Source organism: Pseudopipra pipra, chromosome 5 (genome assembly GCF_036250125.1).
Source record: "Pseudopipra pipra isolate bDixPip1 chromosome 5, bDixPip1.hap1, whole genome shotgun sequence".
NCBI classification, from domain to species: Eukaryota; Metazoa; Chordata; class Aves; order Passeriformes; family Pipridae; genus Pseudopipra; species Pseudopipra pipra.
This window is the reverse complement of record NC_087553.1, coordinates 66,532,323-66,555,694: the sequence shown is the minus strand read 5'-3', so window position 1 is coordinate 66,555,694 and position 23,372 is coordinate 66,532,323. Positions and strand designations below refer to the sequence as shown.

Below are 23,372 nucleotides of genomic sequence, written 5' to 3'. Positions count from 1 at the left end.
AATCTATAATAGCCGTGTGCAAGAAATTTGTCAATTATATAGTTATTATATGACAGAAAATCTTCAATTTCAACTGATGTTTTTCTATGTGGAGTTATGGTCCAAGTACTGAAGCATATTAAAACAAATCAGGACTGCTGTCTTTCTGTTTACGTGCTTGGAAGTTGTAGTGTGACTTTTAATTAGAAACTTCTTGCATTTTATTTCATTTTCCCTCACATTCAAGTAAGTAATTAAAAGAGGATAAGTGTACACATGAAAATGTGCCTGCTAAAACCTTGGAAACTTAAATGAGGTCCAGACAGAAATAGCCCAGTCCTCAGAAAGGCTGAATCAGTTAATCTGTCTCTACAGTGGGCAAACCTAAGTCCCAGTGAGGCAAAACTCCATTCTACTTAAGGATAACCTGATTAAACCTCAGTGTTTGATATGTGACAAAGCTAATATAATGAAATTCTCTTAGTGAGCATTCATGTCAGGTCACAATAGCCACATAAAGCAGGAGGCTAAGCTACTTCAAACTATAGGGAAAATCTAACATCAAAAGTTAGACATTTAAATCTGGTACCTGCATTTAGGCAGAGTAACTATTGACTTGTTTCCTGAGGGGGGATGGAAATCACAGAATTTGCCCCTCTTGATAAAGTTTGTTTTCAATAGACCTACTGGGGGCTATGTGTTCTCCAGGAAATCTGAGCAGAGGGCAGAGAGGACAATGGTAAAAGAAGGAATTCCTGCTATTTTTATCTTATCTTCAATGAATGTTTTGTTATAAAGAACACTCCACTTATCACTCTCAAGTAGGACAAAAGAGATTCAGTGGTGGCAAGAGCTAATGTCATGTTTGACAGGGAAATTGTAGTGTTCCTGTAGCTCTGATAATCCTGAATTAAGTGTTGGCTGGTTGTTTTTAAATAAACTCTTTTAAAGTAATACTTCCGAAAGTCACAATTTCCTCACACTTTCCTTAAAGGAAGTAAAAGTATCTTGCAAAGCTGAATGTAATAAGTAAATATCAATGGTATTTTACCTAATTTATTGTCATAGCAAAAAGACATTCTTTTTTCTAAGCAAGTAAATATTTCCTATTTTTTAGATGCCAGTTCCTATTATTTCTATGGAAATCTCTTCAAAAAGGGTAAGTATTTGACATGTTTGAAATGTGAAAGTTGTGACTCAATGTAATGAAGCTGTAAATGGTATAGAAATAGATAGATGCATAGATAGATAGATGAATGTACTTCATCTATAACAAAATCTGGTCGGATACATGTAATCCTGTAATACAAACTTATGGTTATCTGCTCTGTTCCTTTATAAAGCATGCATGTTTTTCATTTCTAATGTTAAATACCCTTAGTTTACACTATCATGCATATCAAGGCACATAAAACCCAATCTGTTTCATGAGTTACTGTCATAGTAATCACAGTAGGGATTAACTTGGTGAATATGGCAACTCCCAGAAGAGTTCCTTTCTGATAAATGCAGATAGATTTCAGTCCAGGGGGATGTCGGTGCAAAAAAACCTTGCTGGGTCTCCCACATAGTCAAGTGCCCAGTAGGGCTGTTTGGATCTGAATCTCTTTTGAGTTTCTGCTAGTTTCTGCTAAAATAAACACCCAGTTTATAACTCCTGTGGGTAGATTCTTATCTTACTATATCATCATATAATCTCAGCATGAAGCCATAATAAACACCTGAGGATAGTTAGATCTTAATGTTAGACATCCCATGTAATATGGGTGCACATAAACACAGTGAAACAGAAGTAACAAAGGATGACAATTGCATTAATAGGAGATGTGAGTGTGCCCCAAAAGATTATTTCAGTTTTGGTGTCTAGCCAATTTACATTCTTCCTGTAGATAATGCAGAAAGAAAAATCCTCTGATGGTGATTCAGAGGAGGATCTTGGGTCTAAGTATTCTGAATATTTCCTGCATCAATCTTTTTCCATGGACTGTGAAAGCACTTCTGGAGACTAGAGTGTCTAACACTGCACCTAAGTGATCATTTGGAGAAAGAGTCAGTGTCATTTCAGATAATTGCCTTACCTTTAACTCTCAGTCAATTAGCATAGTAAAAGGATTATGTTGGAAGAGTAAAAAGGAGATACTTTATAAAAAGATGAAGTAGTATTCTTCCATTACATCCATCTTCCAAGAGGGCTGCTAACTCCACTAATTCAAGATATATCTGGAAAATCTGGAGAGAATTGTAAGAAAGCCACCAAAGCAATCCAGTGGTTGAAGAACAAAAATTCTTATGAGAAGTAAATGTAGCTTAACTTTTTCAAGATATCAAAAAGAAAAACTGAGTGAGAACAGGAGAGCCAGATATATATTTTACCATGTGAAGTGACTTCCTACTGTGTGTATGGGGATTCTTGAACATTGATGGTGAAACAATATAAGATTTAATAACCAAGTTCAGCTTGCTGAATGCAGATAAACTTATTCTTGAAATGGAATACAGTTTTCTGATACTGAGTACAATTAAATGTTGGAATATATGTTAGGGACAGGGCTGGCACCAAGTCATTTTGTCTTTAAAATCAGCAGAAATATAACTTAGCTGAGTACATGTGAAAAAATTTGTGTACCTTGAGCGTTTTGGCTGGTTTCCTTTCACCTTGGAGTGACTGAGCCTGTGGAGATCTCCTTGCTGGCTATATCTCAATATCCTTATAACACTGACCAGTCTTCACCAAGTCATGGTACAATAAAATATCACATTTCAGGGCTGAGCTACTTATCCCAGCAGAAACTGGGAAAGAATGTTCTTCTTTGATGTTCAGTTGGCTAGATATCAGCTGCTTTTTTGCCCTCCTCCAATGAACCAAGACTTAGAGATGTCTTTACCTCTGCTAAAAGATGAAAGAAAAAATCCCATCTCATATGTCTCATTGAAAGTGTTGTTTCTGTCTTCTGGACAATCACAATGCAGCCTTTGCAGACAAAAAATTCTCCTAAAACAAGTATCCTAGGTTTCTTCTTCATTCCAGTTGGCAGATTGAGTTATCTCAGCAGAAAACTTCTTCAAGCACTGCTGTTACCAACCTCTCCTAGTTTCTTCCCCTGGCATCTCTGAATGTTAAATTTTATGATCTAAACAGATATAAGAGGTATAATTAGGAACAAGAATGAACTATCTGAATTAAAATTCGTGTCTTGTGATAGCCTAAATGAGCTGTCAGTATTTTCCAGAGTTAAGTAATTTTAAAATAACAGATTTTGAAAGTTTGGTCAAAGAGTGGGAATTATGGACTAAGTTTGGCCATTAGGATAAGCACAGTTTAGGAATCCCTTTTCTGACTGGTAAAACTGTGGAAGTGAGCTGTGTATAAGTAGTTTCTATTGCAGTGCACACTGCATGTTTCTGTGTCCAGGCAATTTACCTTCATCAATTGCAGGACTTTTTCTCAAATTTTTGTAAATATAAACTATTCTTTTCTGAATTTATTGTGCCAGCATCTGAAATAATGTTTTGATCACCTGTCATTTGATTTCAAAAGGACATTTATGTGAACTCAAAAGATTCATTAGTACTAATCCTGAAAAGAACCCCAAACATTACAAGTAAACATTAAAGAAGTAGATAGGGACTGGTTATTTTGTAAGAAAAGACTGCACAACAGGAAAAAAAAAAGAAATCTCTCTACTACTGTGCATGCAAATGTGTGACCGTATTTTAAGTAGCCACATCAAGAGGTAAATTTACTTGAATACTCCCATTTTAAAATTGAGTTTGCTTTTAACTCCTGCATATTTGAACTTCATTTAAAGTCTTTTATGTTAAGGGATTTTTTTGCAGATCAATTAGGTGACAGAGAAGTGAAGAGGGAGGCACTGGAAAATATCTTGAGGAAGGGAAAGAAATGTAAACCTCTGCCTATTCAAACACAAAGCTTACAAAGCTGAAAGCTCAGAAGCGAGGAAATGCCAAAACAAACTTGTTCATTTTACCTTCTTTCTGTTTCTCTGTCCTCATGTAGGAGAGTTTAATCTGTAATCAGATATTCTTCTACAGAGTAACTGTGCCTCCCTCAGGGCACAGGCTGGATGCACAACTGGCAAGCAAGGATAAATCTAACATTTTTTAATAACTGCATTGGTAACAGAAGTTTTAGTGGGAATTTTAGAATTTAATCTTATATTGTGTATTTTTTACAGCAACAGCTCTATGTTGGCTCCGAGTCAGTCATAGCACAGGTGAAGTTCCACCAGTGTGACATGTACGGCACAGCCTGCGCCGACTGCTGCCTCGCCCGGGATCCCTACTGCGCCTGGGACGGGATCTCCTGCTCCCGCTACTATCCCACAGGAGTGCAGGCAAAGAGGTGAGACCTGCTGCTTTTTGGATACACTTTTTGCAAAATATCTGCATAAACGGTTCCTACTGCAACACAAGGTACTTCATATCTCCCCCTCATACAAATAACTGAACAGTGAGATACCAGCTGGTAATTTATTAGCATAACCTTAGGGGATTGCAAGTAGCCAAATGCACAGGATGGCATAAAATGCAGTGCCAGAATATTTTTATGAATAAAGCTAGGTCACTTAGGAATTATTTATATTACGTTGTAAACAAGCTTTAATTTCTTTATACACCTTTTCATGTGCAGAGAAAAGATGCTTTACAACATGTATTATACAACAAGTATATAACACTGTAATAACATATATAACAGAATTTCTAAAAAAAAAGTAAAGAAGAATCTGTGTTAATAGTCAAATACCTTCACCAGCCAAAATCAAAACAGAGTTTCTGCAAAAGCTAAGGTTTAGGCTAGACTTTTTGCAGTGAATTGAAAGGCAAGTTACTCTAGAGACCAGTTCAAAGCACAAACAAAATTTAGGTGCTTTAATTCTTCCCTTGGAGAGACTATTCCTCTCTATCACCATTTACTTATTCATGGTTCTTAGCCTTCAGTCCTTCCTGTAGTCATTTCCTTATCTTCTTCCCTCTCAAACCCAGGTTCTGCAATTCAGCTACACAAATCAAGCTTCTAGAACACGCACGTTTTAATCCAGACCATTTTACAAAACTTAGTCATCTCTGCCACCTAAAGAGAGTAATTTCTAACCTGAGTGAGCAAAACTTTTGTAATGTATAATTCTTTCTGTGGCTTTTTTTTACAATTATTGGTTCTGCAAATATATGCTTAAGTATAAATTAGACCTAGAAGGACTGTAAGGATTACAATGAATTGAGTAACTTCCAGGGAGAGTTTTGAAAACTAGTGGAGGTGATCAAGTCAAACCAAGTTATAGTATCCCAAATGTGTCATTGTTTCTTAAGGAAAACCAGGAAGGTATGTCTTTTTTTTGTTTTGGTTTGGGGTTTTTTTGGTTTGTTTTTTTTTTGGGGGGGGGGTGACTTTTTTTGTTTGTTTTTGTTTGTTTGTTTGTTTTTTGGTTCTGTGCATCTTATCTTTCCATGAACCTGGATCCACTCAAAGAAATGCAGGCTGACAATAACCAGGCCCAACACACATTTCTGTAGATTTTTCTAAAATATAATTAATACAGTCATGTTACCTTGAGTAACATGACTTTTTGAATAAGGCACATTAAAAAGTAAAAATGAGAAACACAGTGTATGACTCAGCATAATTAAGAATCTCTTGTATTTACTGCACCAAGACATAGGTTAAAACAAGCAGGAAATGTACACCACTTTTACAAGCAGGATTGCATAGTCTTCTCGTGCCTCTTGCAAGCAGACCTAAAGGGAAGTAGTGGGCTCTGGTTGTCTGCTTAGTGTGAGATGAGTCTGGTTAAAATTTTCAGGCCCCAGATTAAGAAAGATGAGCAGTTATATAGTAGGCCGGGGAGATTAATGTCCTACAGTATAAGTAGAAATTGAATTAACATAATTATAAAGCATGCCGGTTACTCATCTAATGATGGAAAATTCATTTGAGGAAAGGAAGGTTTTAAAAATCTCCCAGCAGCCTTCTAGCCTGCTAACAGTATCACCATTTACGTTGCTCTACAGGCTACTTATTGTCCAAGAAAAGATAAGAGAAACTCACTCTGCCCTGAACTCTGTTGTACATGTTTAGCATATTTTTTGTGTAAGACAATTTCCAGAGTAGCAGCGTTTAAGTCCCCTGACACACGCATTTATCCAGGGCTGAGTGATATGAGCAGCACCCCAGGCACCTTCCTGTGCCTTGTGCCCCCGACATTCAGCAGGTCAGTCTCTAAAAGAAGAAAATGCTGTTGCTATCACCCTCCTTCTCTTGAGATAAGCACTGCAGTGATGGAGAAGGGATTTGCACTCTATTGAACGTTCTTGAAGTCTGCAAAACTTATTTTACATGTAAGAGTTTGGGGAACAGCCAGAAAGACTAACAATGTTGAGAGGCACAGATGGCATTTGCTTTGTTCACTTTAGCTCATAGCTGAAACTCAGAGCATTTTAAATTTAAGAGCTTACACTAACTGCGTGGTAAATGGGGAGACAGGAGAGCTGCCTGGGGTGTGTTGGGAACTTGCCTTAAGTTGCTTCCCATCAAATACCAGGTGAGGAGCACTGCTGGAAAAGGCAGGTCCTGGTAGACTTGGAGTTTTCTGATACCAAGTGGCACTGAGCAGCTGATAACCCTGCCATGGCTTCCTTGGACTCCAGACAGAATTAATGCCACATCCCAGAGCGTTCATATATTAATTTGGCCTTGTTCAGGACTCCAGATTCCTGCTCAAGCTGTACATGGTGATACATGTAGTGTGAGTGCAATGGGCATTGGAGAGCACTGGTTTCACATGTTCCTGACATCCCTCCCTTCATTGGGACTCATGGAGCTGTGCCTTACATTACAACACACTTGAGCTGGCCTTAACACCACCTCTATTTGCTCAAATGTGGCCCTCATACTGTATATTTAGGTGGACTTTTGACTTGTAAGATCAGTGCTGCTGGTGAGTAAGAGCACTGCTCAAAGCTCTCTTTTTAATTCCAGTTCTACTGATGAAGAGTTGAACTGAGGCAGAGATGTACAGTGCGTCCTCCCCACTTTGATTCAAATGCTATCTGCTTTAAATCCTAATGCCTCCAAGGTATAACAAGTGTTTAGAGAAACATTAAATAGAAATCTGTAAACTAAGGCATGTAAAGGATTTAAAGAGAAGTGAAGCATAAATAGAAAAACCCTTTGCTTGACATCTGGGACTAATTTTTCAAATCATGAAAGTCTTTCTTATAATACCTTGTACATGCATAGCCTGGATAAAATTAATTAAATGTAGGATTTAATTAAAGACAAATAAAAACTGAGTCCAAAATCCCATATCTTGATCCTCGGAGCACAGCACACCCCAATTCCATTGTAATTACAGATGTATGGCTCCTGCATACTGCAAATACTTCAGATACCAGAAGGAATTTCTATTGCATTCAAATTTCACTAAGTGCACTTGAGAAGGTATAGGTCCAGAAATGCTTTAGTTCACTATTACCTCTGCAGTCTGATTCAGACAGGTTCAGTTTTGATCTAAATAACTACTAAATTCTACAAGTGAGATTCTTTGCTCTGCCAGCTCACTGTCTAGGCTGAAAAAGGGCTGAAGTAATTTTAAAATGCCTTTGAGCTTGGATCTAGTGTGATTCTTTAGCTAATTTTTAGAAACTGACAGTCACTCCCCCACCTCCTCTCCCTGTCTGGCCTCTTTCTCCATCAACCACTTCACCAGCAAGTACACAGTCTGCTGATTTACTTATGCAAACTGCAGTGGTGCCTTTTCTCCTCTAGACTTTTCAACTTTGCCTCATCCATTCCTGGGAAATAATAAAGGATAATGAAAATGATGGTGATGGTGATGACCACTGTATTCCTTTCTTGCAAATCATTTTTAATAAGTTCCTGAAAGCACAGAGTTACAGACTGAAGTCTAAATTCACGAAATTATAGATTGCAAAAGGAACTTCCATGCATTCAGTACATTTTCTAATCACTGAAAATTGCTTATAGTAGTTTATCTCAGGGATTGCCTGGTACTCTGTTATTCACAGAATTCTGAATAAAATTATTTCTAAGAAAAAAAAAATACCAGGCTTATATCAGTATTTGTGAAATGAGTTTATCTTCTTTGCATCACCTCATCCCATTTTTCCGTTCTCCTCAGGGAAGTAGCAACTGAAGGCACTGGTAAATGTATCTTCCCCAGTCTTCACACTCACAACAGCGAAATTCCATCAAACAAACATTTCTTTTTCTTGAATGGTTCTGACAACTGGAGAAATAATCCCATTTGACAAGACAAAGATTTTTTTGGCTGGACAAGGATCATAAGGAACTGCAGACCGAAGAGAACATGCCTGCTACCTGTCCAGTTCCTGCTAGATAGGGCTGCTGGGCCTGACAGCAGCAGGGTTTTCTTGTTTGTTTTTTTTTGAGGCTAATGCATATCCTATAGAGTTTATGTATGTCTGTGCAAGACAATGTCTCCTTCAAGCAATCAGTGTACACAGACATACAAACCTGGTGGCATCATTATTCAGCACTGACACTTTGCAGAGTTATCAGTAGGCATGGCTGCAGCATTCATACATTGCAATGACAACTCCCAGGCTATGATAAAGCCTAGTTGCTATCTCAGAATCTCCATTTTTGTTTATTAACATGTATGTATTTTTAGAATTTCTCCTTAAAAGGCCCCATTGAGTTTGCAGATTCCCCTGAAAAAAAACAATATTAAAACATTAGTTCTTCTCTGAATATCAGTAGAGGTTAAAGCTGTCCTCTTGGTCCACCAGCACTCTTGGATCACAAGTCCATATGGGTGACAGAACTTGGAAAAGAATCAGTGTCTACTGCCAGGTTAGAAATGTGATGAGTAACATCTATGGACAAGATTTTTAAATAGTGTAAATCTACATGGTTCCAGTAAATTCTGTTTGTATCAAATAAAAATTCTGTTTGTGTTCACTCAGCACCAGAGAGAAAAATTGCTTCAGTTAAATGCAAAGAATAACAGAACTCCTTGGCTTTACTTGTTTCTAGCATCTATAATTTATACTGTGCACATGCCTGCTGTGTAAGATTTGCTGCACTGCATATTTCTTTTCTTAATCTGTTATGTATGGCATTGGCAATACAGTGTAGAATTACTCTTTATGCAAATATAGGAAAAGTATCCTTAGTAAAACTAAATTTCATGTTGTAGAACATACTACATCTGGCAAGGTATAGTATTCCAATAAGCTCTTTTATTTCCCAAGTAAGCAATCTTAATCTTATTTATCAGGACACTCAGAAGTAAAAAGAGCCATAAAAAAGCACGATTCTTCTGGGAATGCACCATATAATCATGGTTTTCATTTTTTCTGTAAATACCTATAAAAAACACAAACCTCAAAACTCAGACTGATTTTTCTCTCAAAAGCACTTGCAATATTTCCACGTGGAAACCAGGGCTTCCAGGTTCTGATTACAGTTCTGCCACTAGTTTGCTTTCTAGGCATGGGCAAATCATGAACCTGTCTGTTTTTCTGTTGAGAAAAATGAGCTTAGTAACTGTCTGTTACAAAGGTAAAATTAAATAACTTATTTCCTCTGCTTTGAGATTCCCCATTAAAAAAAAAAAAAAAAATAACACAAGAGTGAAGGTTAAAAGAACTACCAGTCACATACATGGGAAACTGTTTTAAATTAAAAAAGGAATATTTCCTTGTTTTCCAAAGAGAGAGAGAGAGAACCAAAATACAGGCTAAAGGTCCCTTTGACTGAATGATGTCCAGTTGGTTCAAAGGATCTTGTTTTGTTATTTATAACATATGTGTAGTTATGTATAAACTGGATACACAGCTGTGCCTCTTCTCCAGATAAATGTGTTTCTTTTTTTCAGACGTGATTCCCAGTAGGTTGAGTGGAGAGAAAATGCAAATGTATAAATGAGTACTTCTCGCGACAATGTTAATTTTTTATAGCAAGCAAGATTTAACTCCTTATGTTTATAACTAATGCCACTTTAGCATAACCTAACAGGATGTAAGCTAAACATGTTCTCTCAAACAATTCCATTTTTTTCCCTCCAGACGTTTCCGCAGACAAGACGTTCGGCATGGAAATGCAGCGCAGCAGTGCTTCGGCCAGCAGTTCATTGGTAATCTACTCAACATTTACAAATTGCTAGTAAATGCCTGGAACAGACAGCACAGATTTTGCCAAGAGTATGAGCCAGACCATGATCTCACCTGAGCTTTTTTACTGGCATATTTCAATATTGTTATAAGAGTTATGGGGATGAGCCCACACCATCCAGGTCTAAGAATTTACCATTTCAGGTGCATCCATAATGTTCATGTGGTCTTGCAGCCCTGATATTCAGACTAAAGATGTGGATAATGAATCTCAATGGATTCAAAGAGAAACAAAAGCATAAAGATGCAGCAGGAATAAGAAATAACGAGGTTGCATCCTGAAAAGGATATGAAATAATGTCAGGACACTTAGCCAGAATTGGAGGGGCTCCATAGTATAGACATGAGTAATCACATGCTAGAACAAAAATATGTATTTATGATTGTTATCAAGATTTTGCTTTAAAAAACAAACAGAGAGGCAAACAAAAAATATAAAAACAAATATAAAAAAAATATAACAACAAAAAATATAAAAACAAAACCCCAGAAAACAAACAAACAAAACCAAAAAACCAAAACAAAAACAGCCAACCATACAACAACAATACAACAATTCTTTACAGAGAGAGTAATCAGGCATTGGAATGGGCTGCCCAGAGAGGTGGTGGATTCACCATCCCTGGAGATTTTTAAACGCAAATTGGACGTGGCACTGAGTGCCATGATCTAGTAAATGGACTGGATTTGGACCAAGGGTTGGACTCGATGATCTCGGAGGTCTTTTCCAACCCAATCAATTCTATGATTCTATGATTCTATGATTCTATTACAATAAAAGACCCCACACAAACAAACAAACAAAAATAAAAAAAAAAAACACACACCAAAAAGAAAAAAAAAAAAAGAAAACAGAGAAAAGGATAGATTATTGTGTCTAATGCTATTGTCCAAACCTTGGAAAGTGATGATTTCAAACACTGGTATTGGGAATAAAAAAACAGAGAGAAAACAGTTGCCTGGATATCCTTAGTATTTCACAGGATAACACACAATACATTGATAGAGGAAAAGAAATAAACTATAAGAGGTTCTTCTGGAAAGATAACCAGAGAAACAATATTTTAAATATCAGATAGATATTTTACGTGAGAAAGCTTTGTTAAAATTGAAGCCTATTGGAGGATATAGTACATTTTGGAAACGTATATCCCAATATGAAATACTAATTATTCAGTAAGTTTAAAATACAACAGAGAAATCACAATTATATCAAATAGGGTATTTTCTTAGGGTATAAAACTAATTGGTCTCAAGAATCTTTCTCACTACAACAGAATAAGATGATTTCATTAATGAGGCCATTGGCTTCCTCCAGTGTAACAACTAGCTAATCTTCCTCCAGATATTTTGCTGAATGGAAAAGCAGAATTGAGTTTTGATTAAATTCACTCACCTTGTTTTTATTGGCACCCTTGGGCCAAAACTATGCTTTCATTTTACACATGTGTAACATGGATACATATAGTATTGGTTAGAGTATTTATAGTTTTTCAGAGTTTCATTTTGGAAAAGGTTTCATGCTCTATTTGTACCCCTAAAAAAATTGAATTATTTATTATATTTAAACATACATTGAATCCTTCTGTTTCACTGAGTGAAAATTAAATTAACTATTCATAAGAACAAGGCCCAAGCAATTAACAGTGTGAAAGGCTGAGATCTGTTTCTCTGTGTATAATCTTAGGTGAATCATGGCACAATTTGGTCAGATGCTATGAGAGTCTGGGATGATGGGAATATTTATTTAGCAGGTCAGATCTTCACTAGACATTACTTTTCAGTCACTATCTGATTGGATCTGAATCAAGCTTCACTCTTAAACATAAATATATCCCAAATATGGAGTGTAACAAGTATTTGCAGTAACACATTTTTGAAACATTTGTTTTCCTTCCAGGTGAAGTCCTGGAGAAGACTGAGGAGCGACTTGTTTATGGAATAGAGTACAACAGCACCCTTTTGGAGTGCACCCCTCGGACCTTACAAGCAAAAGTAATCTGGCTTGTCCAGCGAGCACATGAAACTAAGAAGGAAGAGGTAAATATTCTTATACACTAATCTTTATTTCAGTAAAAAAGCCTGCTGTTAGGAATATTACATCTTCACTGAAAGGCCTGTCACCAGTTGCTGAAATGTATGTGGGTCAGGGAAAATCATTATATTCATCTGGTCTCTTGAATTAATAGACCTGAGAATTTCATCTGGTGTTTGCATTTAGCATCTTGAATGCAGATGTTAGAAATGTAGTGAAGCTTACTTAAGATCTCAAAACAAAAGAGAATCTACCACTTTTCTTGGTATGTTATTGGAGGGATGAAATATGAACATATTACTTCCAATGTTAATCTAGTTTAACATCCATTCATTCCTGCTGCCTCACCTGTTACATTACAGAATCTTCTGCAAATGAGTATTGGTGGATTCTCTGCCTTTTTAACATATATTTTCCTATTTGGAAACGCTCCATATATTTACTCCTCGATACCTCTAATACACATCACTGTATCTATCCCCATTCAGTATGTGGAGGAATGTAGGGAGAAAAGCCTTGGACTACCAAAGGATAAGGATAGTTGCCTTACTGCCTAGTAGCTAGGCTCTACTGCAACTGTGAAACCCAGGCTTAGCCATAGACATCTGCAGATCTCTGCAATGGGACTCCCCTGACAGAAAATATGGACATTTATGATAAAGACATCTACCTAGGAGCTAGTCAATGTAGGCTGCCTTTGAAGTCAGACCAGATGATGTTGCAGTTACAGCCAGTGGTATCACCTTTTGGTCAGGTAAAAAGTTACTAGCAAACCACTGAAGATAAAAATATCCAAGGCTGACAGGCTATGCTTTAAATATCTAAATTTAAGCAAAATTAATGTCATCCCTATTTCTGGCACATTTTTTTTCCCAAAGTTTTGTCCAAGTCCCTAATGTCTACATGGTTTTTCACACTTGCCAATTCCTCATGTATTTAGTTGGAAGATCCCTATCTATCCATAAACATTCTTCCAACAGAACTATTAATCAAGTCTTTCACAGAAAATGATGAACTGTGAGGCAGTGAGGATGTCCTACTGTATACGCATCCCATTAGATCCACTAGACAATGGACACCATAAGTGTAAATTTGAATAGACTCTAATTTCTAATATCATTAAAACATTTGTTTTAGTATTTCCCCCTGAAAGTTATTCCATTTAACCTGAATAACTACATGGTTATTCAAAAGTAGTTGAATGGTAGAATCTTACAATCATAGAATGGTTTGGGTTAGAAGGGACATCTGAGGATTGTTTAGTCCAAACACCCTGCCATAGGCAGGGACATCTTCCACTAGACCAGGTTGCTCAAAGCCCTATCCAACTTCACCTTGAACACTTCCAGGATTAGGGCATCCACAGCCTCTCTGGACAACATGTGCCAGTGTCTCACTACCCTCACAGTAAAAGAAAGTTTTGTTTTCGTCCAATCTAAATTTTACCCTCCTTCAGTTTAAAACCATTTTCCCTGTCCTGTTACAGGACCTGGTAAAACGTTCCCAACTTTCTGAAAGTAGTGAAAGGTCACAATAAGGTTTTCCCAGAGTCTCCTCCTCCAGGATGGACAACCCCAGCTCTCTCAGTCTTTCTTCATAGGAGAGGTGCTCCATTCTTCTCTTCAGTTTTGTGACCCTCCTCCAGGCCCACTCTAACAGGTCCATGTCTGTCTAGTACCAGGAACCTCAGAGCTGGACACACCATTGTGGTTATGCAGCCCAGGATACAGTTGGCTTCCTGAGCTGCAAGTGGACCTGGCCAGCTTTCATCCAATTTCTCATCCCCCAGTACCCCAAGTCCTTCTCTTTGGGGCTGCTCTTGATCCCCTCATCACCCAGTACTTCTGCTTAAATTCATCACCTTATTGTTAAATAAAAAACTGAGGATATCATTCTCCTGGACTCCCCTGCTCCTGGATTAGACAGCTCAGTGCTCCCTACTCATCATCGTCTGAGAAATTTTTGTAGTCAACAACTCGCCCTTGGGAACTGTAGGGGGAACTTAAACACCAGGCTCAGAATAGAGGCTTAAGATCACAATGGTCCAAACACGCCAGTGCATAAGAGAATTCACAGCAACACTTATCACAGATCAGCTGGCAAATGCCCATTTGTTTTCCATCCATACATTTGTATGTTTCTAACTTGTTTCCCTCTGTGATTTAGCCACAAGTGACTAAGCCATGCTGGGAAAACAGCAAACTGTCTGCTCCCCTATATGTTTTTCCATGACATCCAGATTCTTTAGACTACTTTCCTTTCACAGTTCAATCTCTTCTTTACTTCAAGTAAATATTTTTGTTATAAGAAAGCACTGTGAATTAAAGGTTTGTGGATCTCTAATCTTCCTCTCAAAATTTAATATGAAATTCATTAAAATAAAGTTCAGAAATAACTGCACTGGTTTTAGGTAATAGCAAAGGCCTGTGCTCTATAACTGCATCAATTTTTTTGTTTCAGGTGAAGACAGATGACAGAATAATCAAAATGGACCTTGGACTTTTATTCCTGAAGCTCCATCGTCTGGACGCAGGGACTTATTTTTGTCAGACAGTGGAACACAGCATTGTTCACACTGTCAGGAAAATCACCCTGGAAGTAGTCGAGGAAGAACGTGTAGATGAAATGTTCAATAAAGACTATGAGGAGGAGATACCTCACAAAATGCCATGCCCAATGCAGAGCAGTATACCTCAGGCATCAAAGCCATGGTACAAGGAATTTCTTCAACTAATAGGTTACAGCAACTTCCAGAGGGTGGAAGAATACTGTGAAAAGGTGTGGTGTACAGATAAGAAGAGAAAAAAGCTGAAAATGTCCCCCTCCAAGTGGAAATATGCCAACCCTCAGGAGAAGAAGGCAAGGGTCAGACAAGAGCATTACCGGTTGCCCAGGAACATAGCTGACTCCTGATGGACAAAATCCATCCACTGTTTCTAAGCAAAAGGACTTAAGAGGGAGAAATCAGTCTTGATTTGAGTAAATTACACAGGTTTATATATATAAAATATTGGGACTGAAAAAAAATGCTATGGTAAGTTATATTGTACACATGATGACTGTTTAGAAGCATTTTAAACAAAATCTTCTCGTTCTAAATCAATGCATTAGGGAGGACGTGACAATCTTCAGACTTTGAGTGCTTGAATCAGTCTCCTGTGTGGACTGTGCTTGTGCTGTATATTGTTGCACATGATGGCATATTTAACAAATTCGAATAGCTAAGCATTCACAAATGGATGAAAAGTATAACACATTTCTTTGTTTCACAAATTTCTCATGCTTCTGAAAATGGCACGTCTTAAGATCTTTCCTTTTGATTGTGACCTGTCTGAGTTTATCACTGAGAACAATGAGTTATGTTAATATAGTGTATTGCTATTTCTAAAGGTAATGAAGGGAAATCCTATTTACTTCCCACAATTTTTTTTTCATATCAATCATTTATGGAGTGCAATGTGCTCTCACAGCTAAATAATATTGCCTAGTAACTTGATGTAAGTCAAATGCATGCTGAGAACACAGACAGAATGAAATTCGTCAATTTATCTATATAAGAAGTTGAAATAATGGTTTAGATAGAAAACGAGTCCATCTTGTGTCTAGTACATTGCGTTAGTGATGACACGAATTAAAGGATCGCCCTCTTGTGGCAAAAAAAAAGCAAAACCTGATACTAAGATTCATTTACTGAAGAAATGTGTATAAGCAGAGAAGTATTACCGAGATCCACATCTGGTTTGTTTTCAGCAGACACTTCTAGTCTCCATGTGCTAAACCCACAGATTTAGAAGGCAGTGTTGGAAGTCATTTATACTGGAAAGGCAGCATTTAAAGTAAGCGATGCTTAATGTTGTTAACATGCTTTTGGGGTAAAACGCAGTCATAAAATGTTAGGATGTAGATTAAAAGCAAGAACAGCATTATACAGCTGTGTTTCTATAGTTTCAGGATCTACTTCACGTAAATCTTTTCCTGGTATGTGATCTCTGGTCTAAAGGGCTGCTTTGCTGCTCTTGTGAGTGATACCAGGGGATACCAGGGGAGATCAAAAGAACTAAGTTGCTTACAATTTAAGTCTTTCAAGACTTACTATAAAAAAAAATATTTCTTTCTTTAAGTACAAAAAAACAGATGCAGAAAATGCACAAAAATTAGTATTTCACTACCTGAGAAATCTATCTTACAATATGAAATGTATATTGGATTTTTTTTATTGGAAATTTAAAAAAAAAAAAAAAGAAAGATAGGGAAGTTATAAACACAAATGAGTCACATATTACTTAATTCCTAAACTGAGAATATGATGCCAGTAATGGAAATAGCCAAGCTGATACAGATTTTTGGCCATCAAGAAAATATACAAGGGATTCATCAGCTCCAAAAAGCTTCAACTTCTAATCAGGAAATAGTGGAAATTAACAGCTTGGATAACAGAGGCGTGTGGTTTGCTGTGTTAACAAATGCAGCAATCAGGGCTAACCCAGTGTTGTTTTCCAAATAGGCTATTTGTAAGAGGAGCTCACAGCTGCTGTCAGGACCAGGGAGCTCTGCTGTGCTCCTCTGGGAGTAGAGGCTGTCCTGGTGCTTGAAAAGAGCCCATGGGCACACTGTCAGCAGCTGGAGTATGAGGAAAACAGTGTTATCACCTTGTGTGGGCGTAGCAGCAGTTAGATCTTTCCATCAGCCTGTTAAGAAAATCAGTTGGTCTGAGAGTTTGCACTTTGTTTATCCAGAACATCTGTCTAAGAGATGGGACCAGACACTCTGCACATCCTTGCATGAATTCATGCAGTTGCTAACTTTGATATGAGACTGGATGAATTTGGTTTTCTGTGACACTTTAATGGAACTCAGTTGCAGTTAGGATCCTGTGTTTGTTTGGAGCTATATGGAAAGTGCTGTCACTGAAGGCTGTGGCAGGGAACATATGCAGAACAAGCATCCCTGATTTATACTTAATCCTCACTGACATCCTTGATGGAAAAAACATCATTTTAAAACACTACTGAAATCATTTTCTGGTGAATTATAGAGTCCACTTCTTTTAAACATCAATGGGAATTATTTTTTACTTTTTGATTAATTTGCAAGTATCTAGTGCCAAATGTATCGTTAATGAACTATTAGAAAAGAATGACAGCATCCCAGCCTCATGGAACAAATCATAGAATCATAGAATCAGCCTGGTTGAAAAGGACCTCCGAGATGAACAAGTCCAACCCTTGATCCACTATCACCGTGGTTACTAGACCACGGCACTAAGTGCCACATCCAGTCTCATCTTAAAAAATATAACTTTGTGTTTCATTTTCTGAGATTTCAGGTGGAAACTGTGTGATATGGAGATCAGGATTTAATATGAGAGTGTATTTTTAACTCCCCATCCCTTTAGTGGTTACATGTGGAAAATTGCATTACACCTTTATTTACCTTTTAAAATACAAATTTTTAGCTTACACCTAGTTCGTTTCATGGTTACAATGTCTGTGAGAATTCAGAACTACAAGGTCTTGTTCAAAGAGTGCTCTGACATCTATGGAAGAAGAGAAAGAGTGACTATGTATTTTGGAAGGGTATGCACAAATGTGCTTGTACACAATGTTATTTAAAATGCTTCTTTGTATATTTGGGGGGCATTGTCTGCTTTTTTTCATTATGAGTTTGATGTATTTTGTATGTGCATGAAGTGGTCAAATTATAAATATAATTAAGAACCATTTTTGGCTGAAATAATCTCTATTATTTCTTAGTGTTTATTTTCCCCAGACAGTATGATTATATGCAGGTCACTAGTCACACAGTATTATTCACAGATGTCTTTCACCAGGTATTTCCTGAGTGAAGAACATAGATCAGGACGGAAGGATCTTCATATAGAGTTACCAAGTGGGAAACTGTGGCTCAGAGTAACGAGTAGATTTAGTCTATAAACGCCAGGCAGATTTTGGGAACTGTGATTAGAGCATCATCTGCTGCATGAATGGATTTTAAGAGTGGAACGTGGTCACTTAAACTGAGAAGATTCCACCTGATGGAAATTGACTGAGAAACAACAATTGGGATAAAGCTTTGGACTCTACCCTCTTTCGTGAGGAGGGAAAAGACAGGTCACTTGGACTAAACACTTTCTTTGCTTTGCTCTTGCTCCTTTGTTGTCAAGGAGATTATTGTCACCTTGTACAAGCTACTGTGCTTTCAGAATCTGTTGGGACATCAAGGCAGCAGATTGCTAACCTGCTGTAAAATTCTTGGCTTGTACATCTCAAAATAGGCTTTTAGGATATACAGCACTGTTTTGTAGCATGAAACAGATTTCTTTAAGCAGGCAAGAGAGAACAATAATTGTCCTGCACCCAGCTACCTGTATAGTAAAGGTAACAGTCATATTTGAAGAAATGCTTGAATTAGCATAATTTTTGTAGTTATAGAGTTATTGAATTTCTCTTATTCTTTTATTTTCCTTTAGCTGGGGAGGGGAGGAGGTAGTGTTGGGGAAATCAATTTTCTTTTCCCCTAAAAGGCAAACAGTCAGTTTCCCTTTTTAAAAAGTCCAGTAATCTCCTTAGTCTACCTCGGAGCAATGAGACTGGAGTTATTTATGCAACTTATTTCTCTGGCTCCAGAAGACACAAATGCCTCTGAAAGCTGTGCTATCCAGATAAGAGGCACAGAAAGTGAGCTTTTCTACAGCTGTGACCTAGCAGGATGCCTGCAATTCCTATCAGCCTTGGAATCCTGTTCACTTCACCAAATTGCTGTTTTTAATGGAGAATTCATGCCCAGTTAATATGAGTATTTATCATAAATGGAGCCATGATGGGCAAGTCTTGCCTTTGGGTTACATTTATTTTTTATATTAGCAATGAGTGGTTTGTTTTTTTTTTTAATTTTAATTTTTTGAGGAAATAAGTTATCTGACTAACACTGTACACAGAATGATGGCAGAGCTAGCAATGTCAAGTAAAGCTACTGGTCACTATAAGTTAATCAACTTTCTATAGTGATGCACACATTGAAGAACAAATTTACCAAACATCAACCCAATCCAACACTGTAATCTCATTTCACAGAGTGGTTTTGCTCCTTTGAGATATGCCTCTCATGTAAAGTTGAACCAGGAAATATTTTGTTGAGCATTTGTGCACATGTGCTCATAATTTGCTGAAGTGAAAGGTGTGGGACAGAACACAGCTGAATGTAGTTGAAGCGTGGGAGCCTTGTCTGTCTAATTCCTAGATTTCTTGAGGTTCTTATCCCTATCTAAAAAGAGAATATTTAATTGCATGAGAGGAAGCCTCGATCCATGAATGGTTTGCTGAGTCACAAATCCTATTTCAGAACATCTGTAGACTAAAGAGCCATTGTGAGTAACTTGTTTCAGTAGATTTCCCCAATGGCAGACAACACACAGAAAACTCCTTGAAACAAAAACATCTCTTTCCTTGCAATGTCAATTAATTCAACAGCAGAATTTCATGTCTTTAGAAATGTTTTTGCACATCTTTCAAAATCTGTGTTTGAAGAAGAACAGTCTAGGATTACATTTAATGTGGCTGCGTTTGTAGTATATAAATTATGAACTCTCAAAGTGTCTCTAGTCAATTTGAATTTCAGCATATCAATCATACATACACATAGCCCATGATGATGTTTTCTCACTCTGAAGAATCACACTTGCCAAGTTCCCTCAACTTGTACTTCAAGCATGTCTGTGAAGGCGCATAATAATGTCAATAATCATCATCATTATCATTATCATCATAAGCCACAACAGCTGTAATTCACTGTCTTCTCCCTTTCCCAAAAATAAGAGATGAAAGTTGCAGACCAATCGGCATGATTAACACACTGTGAGCATTTTCTGTATTTTAATTTGCTAGGTGTATTAAAAAGTGCTATTAATCAGAACTTGAAGAATGCCCAGTGGACCTTATCATAATCTAGGTAATGGAAATATTCCACCTGTAGCTTTAACTCGGGCATACAGATCATTAGTATTTAATTTACTGTATTTTCTTCTGCTTAAATGTGTTATTTGGTACATTATTACTCTGTAATCATTAAAAATAATGAATATTTGATAGTGCTTTTTATGCTTTAAATTGGTTTATTTTCACAACAGCCACCAGAGGCATGAAAACATGTTTTTGCATCCCTTAATCTCTTGTTTATAGGAGCAGAAAAGGCCTGTGGCCAAAGCTCCCCATGACACAGCACAGTGTCGTGCTGCAGCAATGCAGAGCAGTGCCAGGTGAGTGGGCAAGTTAAATCAACATGGTACAATGTCACTTGGGGACCTCAGCTTGTGCTCCAAAGACAGGGTGTAAGGGCATCTTCATACTAATCAACTTTTTTTTTTTTTTTTCAGGCAGGCAGCTTCAGTCTGTGGTAATACAGGCTAACACATCCTGCTCAGTCATTCCTGTTATAGAGTGGAAGCTTTTGGAAGAGGGTCAAAGTGAAAGATCAGAGTTTAGTAAGTCTGTCAAGGAATATAAATCCTTTTTGCAGTGATGTCCATCCATGGTCTTGTCAGACTGAGTCCAGAATACAGCACATACTAATATTTAATGCACAAGAACCTGTGGTTGTTCAGGCATTTTTTTCCTCCTAATTCTTGGTGAAAATAAATATAAATTTTTAGATTGGAATCTATCTATCCTTTTAAAACATGCTTATTAGGATGAGAGGATTCATCAGATTAACTGCACCACGATGCTTTCAGGTAATCAGAAAAACCATTCCAAACTAATTTTTGTCTCAAAGTAAATACTCCAAAATATCAGAGCTATCAATATAGATGAAATTATGGTAACTACTTCTCAGCAATTTTGCCTTAGAGAACTAGTGAATAAAGTCGGTGGGGAGAGTGAAATTGGCAGCATTCAACAAGAAAATATATGGTGGGGAATAGTTTTGTGCAGAGGGATTGTTTTTAGCCTACTGTCATAGGTAATGTTTAATCAGAGACTAATTTTAAGAAATCATTATTAGTTTGATTTGCTTAGAAACTGGGGAAATTAAGTGTTCAACCTACATTTATACCACATTTCTGTGAAAAAAGATATTCATAAACTTGAAATACAACTTTCAAGGAATATCTGCATTTCTATCTTTTAGTCATCTTGGAAAAGACCAGAGATGAGAGGTTTTGTCACCTAAAAACCACAGTAATTTTTTAAAATGTGCACTGACCTTTTAGGAGTGTGCACATGAAAAAAAAATCATTTAACCTCCAATATATAAAATTATGACTCTTCCAGCCTAGAACATTACCATTTCTGCTCTGCACTCTGGTTTTTTGTCTGCCACTCTTGTGGCATTGTTTTGTGAATTTTATTAAATGTTACACCAGGCACAGGGCACTGTGAGCTAGCAGATGAATATTCAGCTGCAAGTTATTTATATTGGTATATAAATTGTCTATAATGATGTGAGAACTGCTCACCCGCAGAAACCTCTAGAAAAGACCTTGAATTGTGATTTGTTATCATATTTCCTGTGCCTGAGTCGAATGTGAATTGTGGAGAATTTTTTAATTGCAAAGAGAATATGCTCCAGAAAGGCAGAAACATCTTTTTGTTGTTTAAAAAAAAAAAATTCCCTTCCATCTACCTTTTTCAAATCAATTACATGTGTAAATTAGGAAATGAAAGTGGAGAATTTGCAATAGTGTCCTTTCTGGGTTCTTCTTCATGCTTCCTGACTTTGGTCTGTGTTTTTGGTGGTGAATGCAGTGTCAGTATGGACTCAAGCCTCCCCATCCTCTTCTGTAGCTGTTGGTGGAGCTGAGGCCAACGAGAGGATTACCACCTCCACATCTTGTGCCAGGGAGCCCATCCCCACAGAGATGACTCTTACCACTGGCCGTTTTCAGTGTGTTCAGGTGCAGCTCTGGTCTGATCCAGGTGGTAGACAACATACAGCTTGTGAAATCTTGTGGGGGGACATTGTAAATGCTCTATGGCAGGAACAAAGGCTGCTGTGGGAAAACTGCTGTTTGGGGAACCCTTTCTCACTCAGGGTGACTACTTGCACTCTACTGCATGTGACACTGTGCAATGCAGGAGAAGGGAGAAAAAAAAGACATAATTGTTAGCAGCTTCTGTAGTTTGAATTTTCCCTCTCAGAAAGCTGGATTCACAGAATTAAAATCAAGTAAATAGCATTTTTGGTCAGCAGATGCCATATGCTCAAGAGAGCTTTCAGTAGCAAAGCAGCCTGCACAGAGGGCTGTCACCACTTCAATTGCACAAAGGCCACAGGAAAAGAAAATATATTAATCTATTAGCCTGGTAGAAGCTGAATATGGACATGAGCTAAACTTTCAGAAGTTGCAGTGTAATCATGTTTAGTCCCTATTTTTTTCAGGCTATAGGGGAAGTGAGCTTTTTCCCTTTCACTAGACATAAGGCTATAAAAGACTTTCAAAGGTAGGAGAGATGAAAAACAGACTGATGTCTTTCTTGTCCCTTATTCAGTCCATATTCTACATAAGAATTAGTGATTTTAAGCCACATTAAATCAGTGTATCAAATGAAGCAATTAGTCTATTTTTGTAACGACAAACAAAAGCAATGCCATGGGAAATATCTTCTTACCTGAAACTGAACTTTCTTGTCATCAACACAACAAAGGCTGTCCCCTCATACAAGGTCTAGACAGGCAAATAGACCAGGGCCTGACTGATCAAGGACATAGTCAAGACAGTGATTTATGCAGCACAGATGGTGTGTCTTTCTTTAATGCATACCAGACTTTTACTTGAAATAAGTAAAACTGACCTGCTGAATTTGCAATCAGTATATACTTGGCAATAGACTTAAAGAAGTTGCTTGCAACTTTTTTTCTTTGGAGACAAACAATTTTGTTTCTTTCAGCAAGAGTTGGTTATTCATAAAATGGCAAGTGTGAGGATACTCTATAAGAGGCAATTTTAATGATTATAGTCCTAAGAAGAGGTTAACATCTCCCATGTTCACTTCTCATAAAGTTTTTTTCTATTGTATCACAGAAGTGCTGCAGGAACAAAACAACATCTCTTATTCTTATGTGTTTTTCTATGTGACAGGTATGAGACTTTACTGTAAGAGGCACAGTGTTGGGATTATCAAACACATAATAAAAGGATAAATGGTTCCAAGAACTATTCCAAGTTCCAAGAACATATTTAAGGCAATTG

At 37.3% G+C, this 23,372-nt stretch overlaps 1 protein-coding gene across 1 annotated transcript in view; it reads left to right on the top strand.

Annotated features, from left to right (window-relative positions):
- SEMA3E (semaphorin 3E) overlaps nt 1-17,923 on the top strand; it is a 134,529-nt gene extending 116,606 nt beyond the window's left edge. Inside the window, exons 13-17 of the mRNA XM_064656445.1 lie at nt 1,097-1,138; nt 4,176-4,342; nt 10,048-10,115; nt 12,053-12,192; nt 14,648-17,923. Coding sequence (XP_064512515.1) covers nt 1,097-1,138; nt 4,176-4,342; nt 10,048-10,115; nt 12,053-12,192; nt 14,648-15,100 — 870 coding nt within the window. The 3' untranslated portion in view covers nt 15,101-17,923. The remainder of the gene's footprint in view (nt 1-1,096; nt 1,139-4,175; nt 4,343-10,047; nt 10,116-12,052; nt 12,193-14,647) is intronic.
- Nucleotides 17,924-23,372: the final 5,449 nt, after the last annotated feature.